The sequence below is a fragment of the Delphinus delphis genome, chromosome 1 (assembly GCF_949987515.2).
Source record: "Delphinus delphis chromosome 1, mDelDel1.2, whole genome shotgun sequence".
NCBI lineage: Eukaryota > Metazoa > Chordata > Mammalia > Artiodactyla > Delphinidae > Delphinus > Delphinus delphis.
In genome coordinates, this window is record NC_082683.1 from 21,330,214 (window position 1) to 21,348,338 (window position 18,125).

The 18,125-nt window shown below is 54.4% G+C and overlaps 1 protein-coding gene across 2 annotated transcripts; it reads right to left on the bottom strand.

Annotated features, from left to right (window-relative positions):
• Positions 1–424: 424 nt before the first annotated feature.
• On the bottom strand, positions 425–17,900 carry FGR (FGR proto-oncogene, Src family tyrosine kinase). 2 transcript variants are annotated; one of them, XM_060001685.1, is made up of 13 exons: positions 17,764–17,900; positions 10,663–10,725; positions 9,450–9,682; positions 8,875–8,977; positions 7,959–8,057; positions 4,760–4,863; positions 4,365–4,514; positions 3,560–3,715; positions 3,284–3,463; positions 2,629–2,705; positions 2,238–2,391; positions 1,331–1,462; positions 425–1,222 (listed from the first exon to the last, which is right to left on the bottom strand). In XM_060001685.1, the coding sequence occupies exons 3-13, from the start codon at positions 9,667–9,669 to the stop codon at positions 1,014–1,016; spliced, it is 1,584 nt and encodes a 527-aa protein (XP_059857668.1). In that variant the 5' UTR covers positions 9,670–9,682; positions 10,663–10,725; positions 17,764–17,900; the 3' UTR covers positions 425–1,013. The 2 variants fall into 2 exon arrangements, with proteins under 2 accessions (XP_059857668.1, XP_059857743.1); XM_060001760.1 differs by lacking the exon at positions 17,764–17,900 and adding an exon at positions 14,667–14,710.
• Between the last annotated feature and the right edge of the window lie 225 nt (positions 17,901–18,125).

The window sequence follows — 18,125 nt, forward strand, 5'->3', positions numbered from 1 at the left end:
GGCCTCCCCCCCCCCACCTTGTCCCTTCTGGGGAGCTGCAGAGGGTCCACTGTGGTCTTCCCCCTGCCCCACTCGGGGAGGCCTGAGGGTCTTCTGTGGTGCCTGTGATGAACAGTAGATCTGCTGAAATCAACTAAAGAATTAGCAAAACCACTGCATGCAGACTGAAAGCCACATCAGTAATGAAGGAGATGTTTTGATCTGCAGCTACCTGTCTTCTATATCCATCTCTCAACTCGCCCTAAACTCACAAGGGGATGAGCTTCAGGACTTTGGGGTGTCCTAGGGCACCTTGGGTGCCCTGTGCTTAGTAGGCATTAGGGCGCGCTCTTGCCTCCCCCGCCTCCCAGCGGCCAAAGCAACCCCACTCACCTCCCACCGACCACCATCCCTCCCACAAGAAGGGATTTTCACGGCTCAAGGATTCATATTGTCACTTTTCTTATTTACAAAATCAGTAAACACACACATGATTCAGAGAGGGGATGAGCCCTCAGCAACACTCTCCTTCACCCTGGGCTTGGACCTCAGTCCTGGACTACAGAATCCACCCAGCAGGAAAGGGATCCGGCAAAGTCTTTCCCTCTCTTTGTAACTTACAGACATGAGAGAATTGAGTAGGAGGTGAATTCTGGGGGCCAGGACCAGGGTGGGATGACAGGGTAGGAAAGCAGGGACAGGAGATAAGTGAGGGAAAGGATATACAGTTTTATAAATAACTAGACAAGATCTGAGCATTTCTTTTGTGGGGGGAGTGCAGACAGGAAGACTAGAGGCATGCAGGGGCAGAAGTGGGAAGGGGAGAAATAGAGCTTGGGGCCAGAGTTGGTGAGGGGTTATCTCTGAGCCTTGATTTGCCTCATCTTTAAAATGAATGGGTTGCCCTAGATGATGCTTGCTCTGACATGCTAGGACTCTATAGGGTTCTAGGCCTGCGGGGCTTTGGGACCAGAGCCCTGGCAATTGGAAGGGCTGGTGAGCACCCCCAGAGAGGTGGTTGATGCCCAAACAGGCTATGTCTCATCCCCAGGCTGGTACTGGGGTTCTGTGGAGGTGAAGTAGTCCTCCAGGAAGGACTGCAGGTACTCGAAGGTAGGCCTCTCATCCGGGTCCAGACGCCAGGTCTGTTCCATGACCTCGTACAGGGATGCTGGGCAGCCTGTGGGGCACGGCATGTGGTAGCCATGTTCCACCTGTTCCAGCACTTCCCGTTTATTCATGCCTGGAGGGTGGGGCTCCGTCAGTCAGGGGGCTTAGCCCCTCCTGAAGAGGCAACCAGGAAGAAGCCCTTCCCATGACCACCCTTCCACCTCCCCACCTCCCAGCAAACCTGGGTAGGGGACTCGGCCCTTGGTGATGAGTTCAGTGAGCAGGATCCCAAAGGACCACACATCTGACTTGATGGTGAATCTGCCAAAGAGGGCAGCCTCTGGGGCTGTCCACTTGATGGGGAACTTGGTCCCTGGGGAGATTGGGGGAGAAGGGAAAGTTAGTGCAGAAATCCCTGGGGACAGCTGGATTAAGAGAATGGCATCTTTAGGACTGGAGACCCTAAGCACAGAGGTCTCTGGGCATAACAGAAAAGACCTGGTATCTAGCCAGCACTTGTTACTGTGTCTAGTATAGTACCGGGCACTTTATAAACATTGTAATAATTCCCATCATAATAATAGCTAACACTTGTATAGCCTTTACCATGTGCCAGGCACCATTTTAAGCGATTTACATGCATTAATTCAATTAACTTTCATGAAAACCCTGTGAGTTTTATTACTATTTTTTTTACTATTACTATTATTATCCCCATTGTGCAGAAGAGGAAAAGGTGGCACTGAGTAGTTAATAACTTGCCCAAATCACACAGCTTGTAAGTGTCTAGGATTCATACCCAGGCATTCTGGCTACAGCATTTTCCCTATTACACTCTATGGTCTTTCACTTGAGATTTATAGCAGTGCCTTGCACATAGTAGGTGCTTGGTAAATATCTGTTGACTTACTGTTGTCTGAATATTTTCATTGAGAATTTTATTGTGAGAAAAGACAGCTCCCAGAGAGGTTAGGTGACTTGCCCAAGTCCACATGGTTGGTAAGTGAAGGAGCTGGGTTTGAACCCAGAGTTGCCTCTTACACTACATTAGAGTGGGAATGTCCCGGATGGTCTGCGGGAATGTGGGGCCCCATGGCAGCCCCTTGGTGCACTGGGGAGCTCTTGGAAGGTGGGGTGAGGCAGGGCACCTTGATGGGGGTTGTATTCATCATCCTCGATGAGACGGGCCAGCCCGAAGTCAGCAATCTTGCACAGCAGCCGCTCCCCCACAAGGATGTTGGCTGCCCTCAGGTCTCGGTGGATGTAGTTCATGCGCTCCATGTAGGCCATGCCCTCAGCTACCTGGGGGCGAAGGTATAGAGAGATGGGAACACCATGGTTTGCGTGGGGGATCATTTGAAAAACCCACTTTCCAGACTGGGGCTCAAAGAGAGGGGCAGTGCCCTGCCTCAGGTCGCACAGATGATCCAGGGGGCTGGGGCTGCACTTCCAGGGGTAGGCTAGGCGTTTGAGGACACAGGGATTTGTGGAAAATAATAGGAGGGGCTCTGAGAGTTAAAGGCTGTTGTCCCAGTTTACCTGGGCTGCCATGTCCACCAGTTGGGGCAGCCTCAAATCCCAGCCCTCCCGGTCCTTGAGGAACTCCAGCAAGCTACCTGGGGAGGAGAACTCAAAAAATCAGCATCAAGACACTACTCCCAGCTCCAGGCTTGCCTTCTCTCTCTTGGCCTCGCCCCTCTCCATGACTCCTCTCACATAGTTTGACCCCATCCCTTGCTCCCAGGCCTCTCACCCTAGATCCGCCCCCGCTCAGGATTCTGCCAGGTGCCTCAACCCTTCACAGATCTCGCCCAGGCCCTACTCTCACAGACACCCTGATTCTGCCCACGTCTCATTTCTTCTCTTCCTCCATCTTCCCTAGACAAACCCCACTAAGACTCTGCCCCAGATCCTTTCTCATCACAGATCCCGCCTTCACTCGCCCAAGCTCCACCCACCAGCTGACCACCCACGAGGCTCCGCCCCCAGGCCGGGCCCGCCCCGTCTAACTTGGCCCCGCCCCCACTCCCAGCGCTCCTGTGTTTTCACTCATTCCGGCCCCTCACTCGGACCCTGCCCATTGTTCCTCGCCCCATCCCAAGTCGCCACCCAAGTTCCTCCCCCAGAGACACGCAGCTTAACTTCGCCCCAAATCCCGCCCTTCCAGACTCCGCCTCATGACCCCGCCCCTCACCGTGGCACAGGAATTCTGTCACGATGTAGATGGGCTCCTCCGACACGACTGCGTACAGCTGCACCAGCTTGTCATGGCGCAGCAGCTTCATGATCTGCGCCTCCGCCAGGAAGGCCTTCGGGGACATGGTGCCCGGCTTCAGCGTCTTCACCGCCACCTTCGTGCTGCCGTTCCACATGCCTGTCGGGCGGAAAGGCTTGTCAGGACCGGCTCGCCGCCGTCCCAAGCCCTCGCCCCTGCCTCGGGCCCCGGCCCCCGCTCCCAGGACCTCCGTACCCAGCCACACATCCCCGAAGCAGCCGGTACCCAGCCGCCGCTCGAGCGCGATGGAGCTGCGGCTGATCTCCCAGGCGTCCTTGGCCAGGCCCAGCGTCTGCGGCTTCACGGTGGTGCAGGCCGCCGTGAGCAGGTGGCACAGCCCATCGTTCACCTCTGGGCAGTGGGGGATTGGGAGGTTGGAGGTCAAAGGCAGACCAGAATGGCCCACACATTCCTCACCCCACCCCAGCCCCCAAGATCAGTTATAAGGAACTAGGACACAGCTGAGGTCACAGGCCAGGGCAGAAGGCAACCTGGTCCACTGAGTAGGTGAACATGTTGGTGCCCAGGGAACGAGGTGGCACCAGAGGGAGAGATGATCCCTGAAAGGATTGGGGCCTTCGCATAAGAGGTGGCCTCCAGCTGGGCCTGACAGGTAGAAATGGATTTGGGAATTCCAGACAAAGGTGTGGACATGAAGCCCTCACCCTTCCACGGACCTATCCTTGGCCTAACCAACCAAAGCAGAAACCAGGCATGGATGCTAACCTTCTCCTCAACCCCACAGCCCATCCTCCAAGTCAGGTCCACTCAGTCTCCTACCCAGCTCAGACATTAGAGGGCATCGTTTGGCCATGGACAGCTTCATGCCTCAGTTTCCTCTGGAAACCTACAGAGCAGGATCTTGGGCTGGGAGCCCGGATATTTGGGTTCTAGTTCTGGTCCAGCCACTACTGCTTTGGGAGCCCCTTCTCTGGGCCTCAGTCTCAGCGGATTGGTTCAGGAATCTGAAGCACACGCCAGCCTTGAGGGCTGCTCTCACCCAGGTAGTGCTGCACCAGCTCCTGTACCGAGTCGAACTGAGCCCTCGTGGTGATGTAGTAGCCACCTGTGTCCAGCTTGCGGATCTTGTAATGCTTCACGTGATCGCCTCTGGCCTGGTCCCAATCCCGGATGGACAGGGAGTAGGCGCCTGTGGGCAAGGGTCACCTCTGGGCCAGCTTTCCTCGTCATCCCCAGTCTGGGAGCCCAGAGAGGCCCACAGGGCTGGCGACTCTGAGGTTGGATGGCCACATCCCCTGAACCCAGTCCCAGCTTTACCTCTGCCCCTCCAACCCTGTCCCAGTCGTGGCCCTGTCCCAAGCCCCACCCCACGGCTCCTAGCCTCCCCCCTAAAGGCTAGGCTTCCCTGTTGTATGGTCAGTGGCACAGCCCCACCTTTGGTGGTCTCGCTCTCTCGAATGAGAAAGGCCCCCCGGGGGTTCCCCGGGGAGAGCAGCTGCCTCTCTGAGTCCTTCCTCGCGATCTTTCCAAAGTACCACCTGTTGGGAGGCCAGGCAAAAGTCAGATACACCCAGTTCAACCCCCAACCCAGCCTCCTGGGAAAAGTCACCTCAGTAGCCAAGATTCAGCCTGATTGGGAGGATCACAGAGAAGGCGAATGTAGAATGCCTGGTACACAGAAGGTGCCCAATAAAGGTTAGACTTCTCTCCACTCTCTGGGTTTCTCTTGAATTTAAATTGCTAGAACCCCGGTCATCAGTGACCTCATCAGGGTCCATCTCACTACCGCTCCTTCCATAGGCTCATTTACAGATGAGGAACTTGAGGCACAGAGAGGGGAACTGACCTGCCCACAGGGCTGGCTGATGAGCTCTACCTGAAATCCTTTGCCACCCACCCTACTTCTTTTCCCACCATCGCAGGCAGTCGCTCAGATTCCTCTCCCTGCACACATCTCAAACCCTTTCCTCATTTGTCGTCCAGATCGACACCCCTTCCTGCTTCTCTTCCCCTCCTTTTTTTTTCCCCCCTCGGCTGCACCTCGTGGCTTGTGGGATCTTAATTCCCTGACCAGAGATTGAACCCGGGCCACGACAGCGAAAGCGCCGAGCCCCAACCACTGGACTGACAGGGAACTCCCTCTTCCCCTCTTTTTGACGGCTGCTGCCCAGCTCTGACTGCTGCTTTTCCTCCACTCTCTTAAATCTGGATGTTGTTCTAAGTCTCTACTTCAACCTCAGACCTCAAGCATCCCTGCTGTCTCTTGGATATTCTTTCTGGGACTGAACTGTAGCCTGAAACCAACTGTGAGAGTACACTGGGAGAGTCGAGGTGACCGTAGGTGTCATAGAAGACTCAGATGTCGTTTGATCACTAAATTGGCCTGTGACCATCTTGGGCTGAATTAGAAGGAGCATAGTTTTCAAATCAAGGGAGGTGGCAGTCTCAGTGAACTCTGGGACTGTCAATCCATACCTGGGTACTACGCACAGTTTGGGGAAGAGGGGAAGGCATTGGCGAATAGCGTGTCCAGGAGGGCAGGCAGGGTGGGAAAGGAGAAACTGTTGAAGAACTATTCAGACAGAACACATTCCCAAGTTTTATCAATGCTCTGCCCCCACTCACACCCATGACATTAGCTACATCCTTAATAATTGACGTAATCATAACACCGCTTATTTTGTGTCAGGCTCTGCTGTCATACATATATGTATTCATTTAAGTCTTATAACAACACTGTGAAGTAGGTACTATTATTAACCCCCATTAGACAGACGAGAAAATTGAAATGCCTAGTGGTTAAGCAACTTACCCACAGCCACTCGACTCTTAAGCTGTGCTGCCGGAACAGGAACCCAAGCTGTCTGCTCTAGGGCATGCGCTCTTGACCACGACACTGTTCTTAACCATGACACTGCATGGAGTGCCTCTCTGAACTTCACAACACTGCCGCCGAGATGTGGACCCCCAAACCTCTCATCTTCTGCCTCATCACCTCTCCTCTCCTCCACGCCTCCTACCACCCTCTCCAGATGAAGGCCTCATCCCATTTGAGCTCAGGACCCCGTTCACTCCCATCTGCTCAAGGACACCTCTCCCCCACCGACCAGCCCCCATCAGCAGCCTCTCCATCCCACCACCAGCCTCTACATATGCCCACATTTCTTCCTTCCCCAAAGGAAACCGTTCTAAGCTCTATCCTGCCATCAACATTCTGCTATATCTCTCACCTTCCTTCACTTGAAAAAGCACTTCACACTTGGGTCTCTACTTCCTCACCTCCCACTCCCTCCCAGGCTCTGCTGTCTGGCCTCCACCCCCACTTCACATGGAGAGATCTCTCACCAAGGTCACCCCCACTGCCAAATCCAGTGGCAGCCTCTGACACTCCCTCTCTTGTTTCCTGAAACCTCCCCTCCACCCTCTTGGCTGTTCTGACTTAGCCTGGCCTGGTTTTCCAACAGCTCTTTCCAAAGTTGGGTCCTAGGGCCAATCTCTTTCTCACTCTTCTCCCTCTTCCTTCACTCCCCTGTGCAGCTCTATTTATCATCTCCACTCTGAAGAGTCCTGCCACCCCAGCCCAGGTGTGCCCTCTGCAGGAGCCACAGCAAACAAACTAAGGAGCCTTAGTTCCAATGAGAATAAGATGCCCCTTCCTCTGGGCTAATTCAGGGGCATGGCTTGGCATGGGCTGGGCACCTCGCATACAAAGCACAACTTAATCTAATTGCTGGCCGTCTCTTCCATGTGGGTGTTCCTCTCCACGAATTCAACCTAACAAGCTCGCTCATGTATCTGTGCCTGCTCCTGTGTTCCCCACTTCAGCAAATGGCACCCACTCAGTTCCTCAGGAAGGTTTTGGGTCACCCTGGATTCCTCCCACTCCCCATAGCCCAATGGCAACTCAGTCACCAAGTCCTGGTGACTCCCATTCTGCCGTCTCTCCAATCTTTACTTTTCCCATATATGTATGTATATGTGAGGCTAGATAAAGAGTTTTTATGAGCCTCAGTTTCCTCATCTGTAAAATGGGACAATAATAATATCCATAGTGTTACTGTGAGAATTAAATGAACCTAGATAGGTAAAGTATCTGTCATAGTATCTCAATTACATCAAGATGCTCCATAAATGATACTTGCCTGATTCCTTAATAGAATTAATTCTAAGTAATGCCCCCTTCCATCTGTTTAGCACTTTACAATTTTTTTTTAAAGTTCATACACTGCTGTTATCTCCGAGAGGCTGTATATATATAATGCTTAGCAAATGTAGCCAGACTATCTGGGTTCAAATACCAGCTCCACCTACTTACTAGCCATGTGAACTGGGCAGGATATTTAATTTCTCTGTGCCTCAGTTTCCTCATTTGTAAAATAGGATTCTATTAGTTTCTAACTTTGTTAATGCACAGGAAGCACTTTGAATAGTGTCCAGAACATAGTACATGCTAGATAATATTTACTTACTCTTAGTGTCATCATTATTATCTTTTTATCCTCACAAAGATCTTACAGAATTACAGGTAAGGAGATAGGCTCAGAGTAGAGCTGTGACTTGCCCAAGAGGTGGCCTTGAGTCTGGACTCCAGGGTCCTGTCTGTAAGGCTGGCCTCCCCCCAACCCCTACTTACTCTTCAGCCTGGATGGAGTCCACAGGGGCCACGTAGTTGCTGGGAATGTAGCCAGTTTGTCCAGAGCTGAGAGACCGAGCCTCCCACCAGTCACCCTCGCTGAAGGCACAGAACAGGCGGCGGCGTTGGCACCCCAGCCCCTGGGGCACCATGGGGCCAGGCAGGGTCACGCCGAGGATCAGGTGGACACTGGCCCTGCCAACCCCTCACCTTGGGTACACACCCTCCCCAAGGCTTTCGTCTGTTCTGCCCCAGCCACTGCAGCTGCCCCGGGAGCTTCTCCCTGCTGAAGGAATATGTCTGGGGACATCTGGGCCTCCTGGTTTTCTTTTCTGACACTTCAGCTGGGCTGGGGTTTGGGCGGGCAGTGGACAGCTAACTAGGTCACTTCTCCATTAAAAACCCCTCCAATGGCTATATTTCCTTCTTGATAAAATCCAGACTCCTCAAGATGGCTTAAAGAGCCCTGCAGAATCTGCTCCCACCCACCTCTCCAGGATCTGCTCTCTCTGTTCTGCACTTCATACTTTATGGCCCACCTATACTGAACCACTTGGTGGTTTCCAGAAGTCATCATTTAGTTTCGTTCTCTCTAGTTTCATTCTCTCTCGCTCTCTCTTCCTTTTTTCTCACCCCTTCTTTCAATGTCTATTCATTTTTCTAGTCTCAGCTTAGAAATCCCTTCCAGAAAGCCTGCCCTGATCACTACTACCCTGGAGACCATGGCTGGTGTTCTTTCTGTGCCCGTAGTTCCTCAGGCTTCCCCTACATAGTAGCAACCACCCCGGCCTGTGATTGTCAAGTATCCCTCCCCAACTAGGCTAGAGCTTTCTGAGGACAAGGAGCAGGCAGGATTCCTCTCTGGGTCCTGCTCCCGGTCTAGGCCGTGTCCTGAGCTGGTGGCCTGATCACTTACATGTTGTTCAGGATGTGGAACTTCTCGCCCTTGGCGAAGGTGAGGTCATCCTCTGTTCGGGCCTCATAGTCATAAAGGGCGATGAACAGGGTCACCCCAGTCCCTGCAGAGTCAGGGCTACTCATCAGGGGGCACCACAGGGGCTGCACCCCCAGAGTCCTGTTCCACAGCCAGGCACTACGCCTCCCCACTGCTGCAGTGCACTGGCTCGCAAAGGTCTTTGGAATGCAGTGGATTTCTGCTTTGGACGTGGATTCAGGACACACACCTTCAAGCCCATCCCTCCCCCCTTGGGGGCTCCCTGGGGAGTCGCTTCTGCTCTCCCCCACCAAGCAGACTTCCCACCGGCATCTGTCATCAGAGTCCTTCTCTCAGACTGGGAACAGAACTATGTCTCCCCTTCAGACTGGGGTTTCTGAAGGTAGGGCTGTACATACTCCCTCAGACTGTGCGCTAAAAGCAGGGCCGTGTCTCCCAAATCATAATGGAGGCTCCTAAGGGCAAGTCCAAGTCTCTCCGTCCCCTAGGTCCTGCCAGGGTCCAGTCAGTGCCTGACTCCAGCCCATTGGACTCACCTGAGATGCCCCTGATGGTGCCCCCATTGAGGAAGGCGGGGCTGGCGGGCTGAGGGGAGAAGTTGTTGTAGTTGGGGATATGGGCGAAGGAGGATGCAGGCCGGCCCTGAGTAGGGGCAGGGCCACAGCAGTCTGCAGCCCCGTAGCCCCTGAAGTCCTCTTCCAGGCCACCATCCTCCTTGGGCCCCGGCTCCAACTTCTTGCAGAACACACAGCCCATTCCACGTGCCCTGCTACAGAACGGGGGCATGCTTCACTTGGGGCCCCTGCCAGATATGCCACCCTAGGCACACATGCACGCACGCTTGCACACACACACTCACGCAGGCATGCAGCTTTCTCTCTCAGGCCTGGAGTAGGGGGTGTCCTCCCTAGTGAGGGATAGAGGTGGGGCCGGGCCACCGTTGCGTCCACCCCCCCAGCTGCCTTAGTGTGTGTGGAGAGAGTATGTGTCTCCTCCACGGGGCTGGTTTTCTGCTTCACGATGTTGCTGTGTTCATTTACATATTTTTGCCTCCTAGCGCTTCAATGTGTTGGGTTTCCGTGACTCCGTCAGAGTGCTCGTGTGTGTATCTCTGAGTATTTGTGAGTTTGCTGGTGTGTGTGTGTGTGTGTGTATGTGCAGCCTTTTGTGAATGTCTGCGTCTGTGTGTGTATGAGTGTGTGTATGTTTATTGCATGTGATGACTCTGTGTGTTCATGTCTGTATGAGTATTACGTATGCATGTGTTTCTGTGTGAGCGTGCATGTGCGTGCCTGTGTGTGTGTGTGTGACTGTGCATGCAGGTGGGTGTGTGTGAGTGGGTGCCTCTGTATCTGTGTGTCACGTCTGTGTGCATAGCCCTGAGTGGGAGTATTTGTGCCTGTCTGCGTGTGTGTATCTGTGTGTGTAGGTCTGTGTAAGTAGGTGTGCATGTCTCTGTGGGTATGTGTGTGTGCATGTCTATGTATCAATGTGTGTTTGTGTGTAAGTGTGTGTGAGGGCTGTGTGACTGCACCTGGAGCTTCCCTGCAGAGGGGGATCAAGGCCATTTCCTGTCGTGGGTCCAGCCTCTGGCCTTTCAAGCTGCCTCATTCCGGCTCCCCCATCTGTTACCTAGCAACAGGGTCCTTGTAGGAGGAGGGGGCTGTGAGGAATTGTGGGGCCCAGAAAAGCCACCCCTACCCCATTTCCTGACCCTGAGAGCCCTCCGTCCCCATTCCTCCCACTCACCCCTCAGGCCCCTACTCCTGGGTCAGTGGGGCTGCGGCATGGTCCTTGGGAGGGGCCAGAGACCTGAAGGCGAGACAGAGGACACGGAAGGTGAAGTCTCTGCCAGTGTTCCTGCAGCCAGATGCCGGCGCCTGTCCTCTCCGGGAAGCCAGGCGGCCCGGGCTCGGCCCTAGCGTGCCTTCTGCCTTCATTTTCCTTCCCACAGCCCCGGCTCACTTATACATCCACCCCCAGACAGGACACGCCACCACACCAGCCCTCTCGCGCTCATATCCACCCGACACACCAACACATAGAGTAGCACCCATGGCAGCGCACAGTGACACACCAGTACTCACAGCGCACACGTGCATGAGTGTGCTCACCAGCACTGCCACACACCAACACAACTGACTCTCACACGAGCCCAGGCCCTGATGCATGGTAGCACACACAGGCACACACACGCCACAGGCTGCCTCTCAGGCTAACAGACTCGTGCGCTCACACACTCGGACCTTTGGGTTAGACTCATGTCTCTAATAGGATTTCTGTCAAGCGCTGCTCAGCTCACTACAGGCCTCTGGTCACTGTCTCCTAAAAACAAGCCCAGCCTCCGGGCGCTGCCTCTGTTCCCACCCTGGGCTGGGTAAACCCTGGCAACCCCAGGACTACGTCTGGTAGCTGAGTGCAGGTGGACACCTACCTCCAGAGCTTGTTCTTATCCCCACATCAGGGGAAGGCCCAGGTCAGAAGCCAGAGCCACCAGGGTCCCTTGGGGAACCCCTAAGTGAGCCAAGCCTTTGTGTCCTCTGAGCGACACGGCAGGCAGGTCATTGAGCAAGGGCTCTCCACGCCCCTCCAGAAACTCTGCCACTGCAACAGTCAGAGAGGAACTGCTGGGGAGAGGGCTCGGTTTCCTCAGATATGAGATATGAGAGGGTTCACCAACCCAGTGAACCCTGATTTCTCCCAGAGGGGCCCAAGGATCCTTGGGACAGGTGCCCGGTCTTGCTTTTCTCAACTCCCAAGTCCAGTTCCCTTTATGGATAGCCTCCCCCCTCTTCTCTATGGGTCCTGCCCCTCCTACCCAGCACGACTCACCTCTTCCAGGAAGCCTTCCTGGATCCACTGGATCCAGCTGCTTGGCTGATGGCTCTGTCACATCAGTGCCCTGACTCCCACTCTAGACCCACCAGCCTGTCTCATGCTCCACTGTAACCATTCTCCCGTGTGTGTGTGGGGGGGTGACACCCATGTGGTGAGCTGTGAAGCAGGCTGTGGTTTGAGCCCCAAAATAGGCCCTGTTCACCAAGCCATTGCCGAGGTCTTCACCTCAGGACCCCTCCCCTGGGGTGAAGCCACTGTCTGAAGGGCTACAGGGCTGGTTAGACTCAGGGAGAGAATAGACGTGGAGGTGGGGGGCATCTAGAGCTAAGGCAGGGGATTTCAGGCACTGAGGAAACAGATGGGGGTAAGATGAAAACAAAGGTTATAGGGTGAGAATGGAGGTCTTCTCACAGGAAGACACATTGCACGTCTCAAACAACACAGAGCCCTACACGCAGGTCCACACGGCCCTCCCGACACCTTCTCAGACGCACACACGTCACCTCAGCTACACGCAGCGCCTCACACAGGGACTCTGAGCTCCTCTGTACAGATTCACAGATGCAGACATCTGTGAATACACACACACCTTCAGCCCTCACCCATCTACACACACACACACACACACACACATGCACACACACATGCACACGCACACATGCACACACACGCACACACACATGCACACGCACACATGCACACACACAGCCTCTCCCAAAGAATAGCATATGGAGGATTTATAGCACTTCCTCTGTGCCAGCCACTGCATTCAACGCTTTATATATATATATTACCTCATTTTATTCTCACGACAACTCTACGAGGTAAGTATTATAATTATTGATAAGGCGACTGAGGCACAGAGAGGTTTAGAAACTTGCCCAAGGTCACACAGATGATGTATCCTGGCGTTTGGTTCCAGGATCTGAACCACTTCTCTCCATTGCCTGGTCACAGACACAGATGATTACAGCTATTCCTGCAAGCATGCACAGGTGCACAGAGCCCCCAGAGGGAAACCCAGAGATATATGTAGCTCCCCCATCCCTGAGTCACAGACCCACACAGAGCTCCCCTCTGTAAGAGATACAAACTTATACAACCTCTTGGGTCCCCACTTAGATACAATGCGGCCACTTCCAACAATACACAGGTACCTGTTACCACAATGTTTTCAAATCAGCCTAAGGGGAGCCCAGAATTCTGCACGCCTGGAGTGGAATGTGGGTTCAGAAACTGTCAGCTTCCGAGAAGGAGGCAGAAGGCTCTATGGGCTTAGGGAGAGCCCTGGCAAAGCAGCGGGGGCAGGGGTGAGGGTATCCTGGTATACTGACTTAAAAGAAAAGGGGAGAAAAGGGCCCTGATTTGTAGCAGTTGCTGATTTCCATGGTGTAAATATTCCCACCATGGCTGATTTCAAGTTACTGAAGTGACTTCCTGAACGCTGGGCTGGAAAGAGATTCGCAGAATCAGCTCCCAAGAGCCAGTACCAGCTAGCTAGCTCCAGCATATCACTGCCAGAAAGAAACAAAGAGAAGAGACAAACAGACAGAAATGAGAGGTAGAGAGACAGAGAGGGACAGAGACGGAGAAAGAGAGAGGCAGAGACAGAGAACTAAAGAGCTAAAGCTAGGAAAAAGAGAAAGGGAGCAGGTAGGGTCCTCTCTGCTTGGCATCTGCACGAAAATAGCCCCCCAGGACTCTGTCCTCACCTAGCTCTGATCTCAACTACCAGCCACCAATTCCTAGGAGGGTAATTTGACTTCCTAAAAGTCTGGGGTGGGGGGGCAATGACTATTAGTTCTAAAATGCTAATTTATTAAACACCTACTCAGTGCCTGACATTGTGCCAAGCAATTCCCATGATTGATCTCATTTAGTGACCCTATGAGGTAGGTTTTATTTTTACCCCTATTTTACAGATAAAGAAGCTGAGTCACAAAGGTGTTAAATAACTTCCCTAAGATTAGCTACATAGCAAGTAAGGGGAAGCTAAAATGCAACCCCAATCAATTTGGCTCCAAAGCCCGTCATAAGCGATGTTGCATTTTGAAGTCCTTGTGAAAGCAATAACGTATGTACCTTAATGAGCACCTACAGTGTGCCAGGCCCTGTGCTACATGCCCTGAATTCTCATTACAGCCCAGCGAGGGGAAGTGACCTGCCCAGGGTCTCTCAGGCAATCACTGATTTTCATAGCTCTTAGAATCTGAATCCAGGTCTCTCTTTTCTCAGCGCTGATCTAGGCTGCCTGCTAACACCAGAAAGTCACTAGCTCAGAGAACGGCTACAAGTGTTCTGGTCGCTGCAGGGAGTTGAGTCTGTTAATAAACATGCCTCTTGAACATCTGGTTGACAGGAGTTGGTTTCCAAAGTCTGATCTGGATCAAGATCAGGTTGTGGATGTCAGAGCTGAGGTCCAGTCCTGGACCATGTTGTTCCCACCTTCAGCATCTCCCTCTGTGTGGTCCTACCCAGCTCTGGGGCCTTGGGTGAATAATGTGAGCCCTCTGAGCCTCAGTTTTTGCATCTGTACCTTCCGTGCAGTTATTGGGAAGGCTCTTGCCCAGTGTGGCTGAGTGAGGCTGAGAAGCATATGCTAGAATGACCCCAGGGACCATTTATCAGTCTACCTCCCTCTTGCGTGTAGGGGGGAAGTCACTTGCTGGAGGTCAAACAGCCAGACAGGGGATTCAAAGCCAGGATTATTAATTTGGGTCCAGAGTTCTGTTCCCGGCTATGCTCTCCAAAGCCTGAGCAGGAGGTCATGCTGTCCCTGACTGGTGAATGTCATATTTCCTACCCAGCTCCTGGCCAACTGATCACACCACCCCTGACATATGGCAGCTGGCCACCCAGCAGGGAACCTGCCTCCCTCCCACCCCTACTCCTGGACATAGGAGCCCCAGGCTCACCCATCTTCCTTGAGGTCCATACTTGTCAACGCCACATCAGGGCTTTGATGGAGACACAGGACGTCCTGTGGGATCTGAAGACAGATTTTGCCTCAAATTCTACCCTGCCTGACAACTAGCTTGAGACATTGGGCAAGTCAGTTCACTTCTCTCTGAGCTGCAGTTCCTTCACCTAGAAAATAGGAATCTAAATCTCTACCTCATGGGGTTGCTTCTGCGCATCAACTGAAGTCAAGCCCCTGAAAGCACAGGGCACTCAGTAGTTGCTCAGTGAACTTTCACTTCTGTTCCCTTCCCTTGGGGAAGCCCCCTCTGAGGCTGAGGGAGGAGGAGCTGCAAGGCTGAGAAGAAAGAGAAGTGCTCTGGGTGCGGCTGGAGGGCTGAGCTGACCCAGCTGCCTGGGGGATTTCACCATAAGGGAACTGGGACTGAACAGCAGCAGGAAACCACCATCCAGCAAGAGTTCCGGCTCCTCCTCAGGGCTCTGGGCTGGCCAGGAGCAGGCCCAAGTCTCAGCCCCGCTGCACACCGTCCCTCGCCAAGGCCTGACACCCCTGATGAATGCTTCCACCCCTCACTGGGACCCTCCACCCCTCACTGGCTCTAGTGCCCTTACTGAGCCCTCATCTCCCTCACTGAGGCCCTCGCCTCTCATAGGACCTCCAACCATCTCGCACCATTCCTGCTTGAGGCCTTACCACCTCCAGCCCTGAACACCCAGGGGCTGAGGCCATACCAGAGTCTGACTCTGCCACCCGTAGGGCCAGGTGCCTGCAGGGGGGAGAGGGGCCACCCTCACTTTCCCCTCCACATGGCCCTGAGGGCGTCAGCTGAATTTCCTCCATTTCTTGTGGGTAAAGGTGGTTTCTCATCTGTTGCTGAAAACCTACTCATTAGCCTCTAAAATAGGGGTCTTGAGGGAATGGAGATTCTTGGGGGATGGGAGCCATGGGTGGTTCAGGGGGAGCTGAGGGAACAGGAGCCTAGATTCCACTGTGTGGCCAGACTTCCCCGGGGTCCCATGGTAGCCCAGCCTGGTCTGCTCTGTGCAGGAAGGGCCCTGGCTCCTCCTTCCCCAGTTCTGGGGTCTCCCTACCCATCCTCCCAAAAGTCTGGCCACTTCCTTTGCCACGTCAGCCCCAGGTGGCTGCAGAGAACACCCAAACACCCACACATATGTTCACATGCCCATGCTCATTCACTCAAAGCCCAAAGCACATCCACAGACACTCTCCACCCTCACTCACCACTTCACATCCACTGGGGAGCAGGTGCCAGCCATGAAGCCCAGGAACCCCATACCTTCTTCCATCACACCCCTCCTCACCCGCTCCCCCCTCCAGAGGGCTACGTGGGATTTGGTAGGGTTCGGGGGGAACGCCGGCCTCATCTCTGGCTACTTCCTTCACCACATCAGGGACGGGATGCCCTGGACTCTGGGTCCCTACTGCTAGCCAGTCAGTCCTTCACTCCCAAACCTCCATCTTCCCATCTTAGAAGTGGGAACACAGCCCTGCTCTCCCACCACCACACACAGATGGAAGGATGCCAAAGGACTCAGGGATCACTGGTTTCAATAAAATGAAGTTTCCATAAAACTCATATTGAACTTTGTATTATTTGGAATTGAGAACGGCAAAACTTGCTGACAAACCAGTGCTTACACCATGAACATAAACACAAAAAATAGCAAAAAAAGGGGGGGCAGGGGTGTGGGGGACATATCTCAAACCTGCTGACTTTCCCAGTATGGGGCCTCAACAGACCCACAAACATTTATTTCACTAGAAGTCAGCTGTGTGCTGGTTCCTGGAGGCCCTGTCAGGCTTCTTGGTCCCGCTCCATGCTTTTGGGAAAGTGAAGGGGTGATAAGTCTTAACCCCTCCAGCACACTGGGCAAAAACTGGTTCTCATGACTGGGGATAAGGTGGGGAATGGGAGCTGGGTAGGGGCAGAGATAATGTCCTACATAATTCAAATGAGGAAAATGAGGCCCAGAGAAGCCCCATAACTTGCCTAAAGTAACACAGCAATCAAGGTCCCAGTCTGGCTAAGTCCCTGAGAATGCAGATTCCCCACCTCCCTGAACACTGAGCATCATTGCCTTACTCCTCTGTCCCGCAGGCCGCCCTCGACTGAGGACCCAAAATGGGGGGGGAGGGTAGGGGACCAAAGGGGGCACCGCGGGCGTTGAGTACCGCTGCAGCCAAGCGCTGGGCTCGGTCTCTCCGCCCTCTTGTTGCCATGGAGACAGCCCCTCCCTGCAATCGCGGTCAAAGGCAGGATTTCCGTCGGGGCGGCCAGCAATTCCCGGATCCCGAGAGGAACGTGGACCGAGACCGCCACCGCGGGCCAGGAGGGGGCACCCAGAGAGGCCCATCCCTGCCGAGGGCGGGGACTTCCCCAGGAAACGGGAACCCACGCCTCCAGCAAGTTGAAGGAGTCCCCTAGCCAACCGGGACCCGCCCACCTGTGCTGGGCGGGAGAGTCTAGGGGGCTGCAGCGTGGCAGCCTCCCCTCCCTTCCCAGCTACAGACTTCGCCCCCAACTTCTGCCGATTCCGGATAGGGGGACTTTCTGGACCACCGGAATTGCGCCCCACGTTCTGCGTCCTCCAGAAATGGTTCTCCTTGACCCCTTTCTGTCAAACTCCCTCACCTGATTCTCCCAGGCCCCCCAAATAGTAGTTCCTCTCTTCCAGACCCCTCAGCTTCTCCCCAAATTCTCGCTTTCAAGGTTCCCAGGCCCTTGTGGGGGTCCCCTCAGTTTCCCTCCCCCGACTCAGCCCCTTTCCCAAATTCTATCTCTACAGGTTCCCTCCGTTTTCCCCACCAGACCATTTTGGGGGGTCCTTTTAGTTTACTTTCCCCATATTCCCTCATCGCCCTCCCCAAATTTTACCGGTTTCACTCTCCAGGCCTCCTCAGTTTTCCTTTACAGGCTCTTTTCAGAGCGGGGTCGCTTTGGCCTTCAACTCCCTCAGCAATCTTCCCCAAGTTCACGTCCCCCCACTCCCCAGCAACCCGGACCCTGGGGCCTAGGGCGGGCTGGGGGCGGGGCACCGCCTGCCCCTCCAGCCCCACCTGACTGCACCTACCTGGTCCCAGGGGACACCGCTTCTGACCGACCCCGGGGCTAGCCAGCCGGGGCTCCCAGCAGCCACAAGTACCGACGGGGGTGGGGGCGAGAAAACTGGGGTGCTGCCCGCCTCTGACCGCCGCCCCCTCTGGGCAGAGAGGAGGAAGCAGCCTCGGACTTCTCTTATTGCAGCCGCAGCGGCGCGGTGGCGGTGGCGACGGGGAGAACTTGCAGTCACGCCCCAGCCCCAAGCCAGCTGCCCGCAGCGGGGAGGGGCCCTCAAATCCCAGGCCCTCCCGCCCCCATTTCCCACCTTCCCCCGGGTTACCGCGGCTCGGCTTTCCCAGGCCTCCCCCTGCACCCTGGCTCCTGTCCCCAGAC

Coding starts and splice junctions, on each gene's coding strand:
- FGR (XM_060001685.1), bottom strand. CDS start 9,669: ATGGGCTGTGTGTTCTGCAAGAAGTTGGAGCCGGGGCCCAAGGAGGAT. Junction 8,978..9,449: donor CACCATCAGGGGCATCTCAG/GTGAGTCCAATG, acceptor CTGACTCTGCAG/GGACTGGGGTGACCCTGTTC. Junction 2,392..2,628: donor TGGTGGACATGGCAGCCCAG/GTAAACTGGGAC, acceptor CTTCGCCCCCAG/GTAGCTGAGGGCATGGCCTA.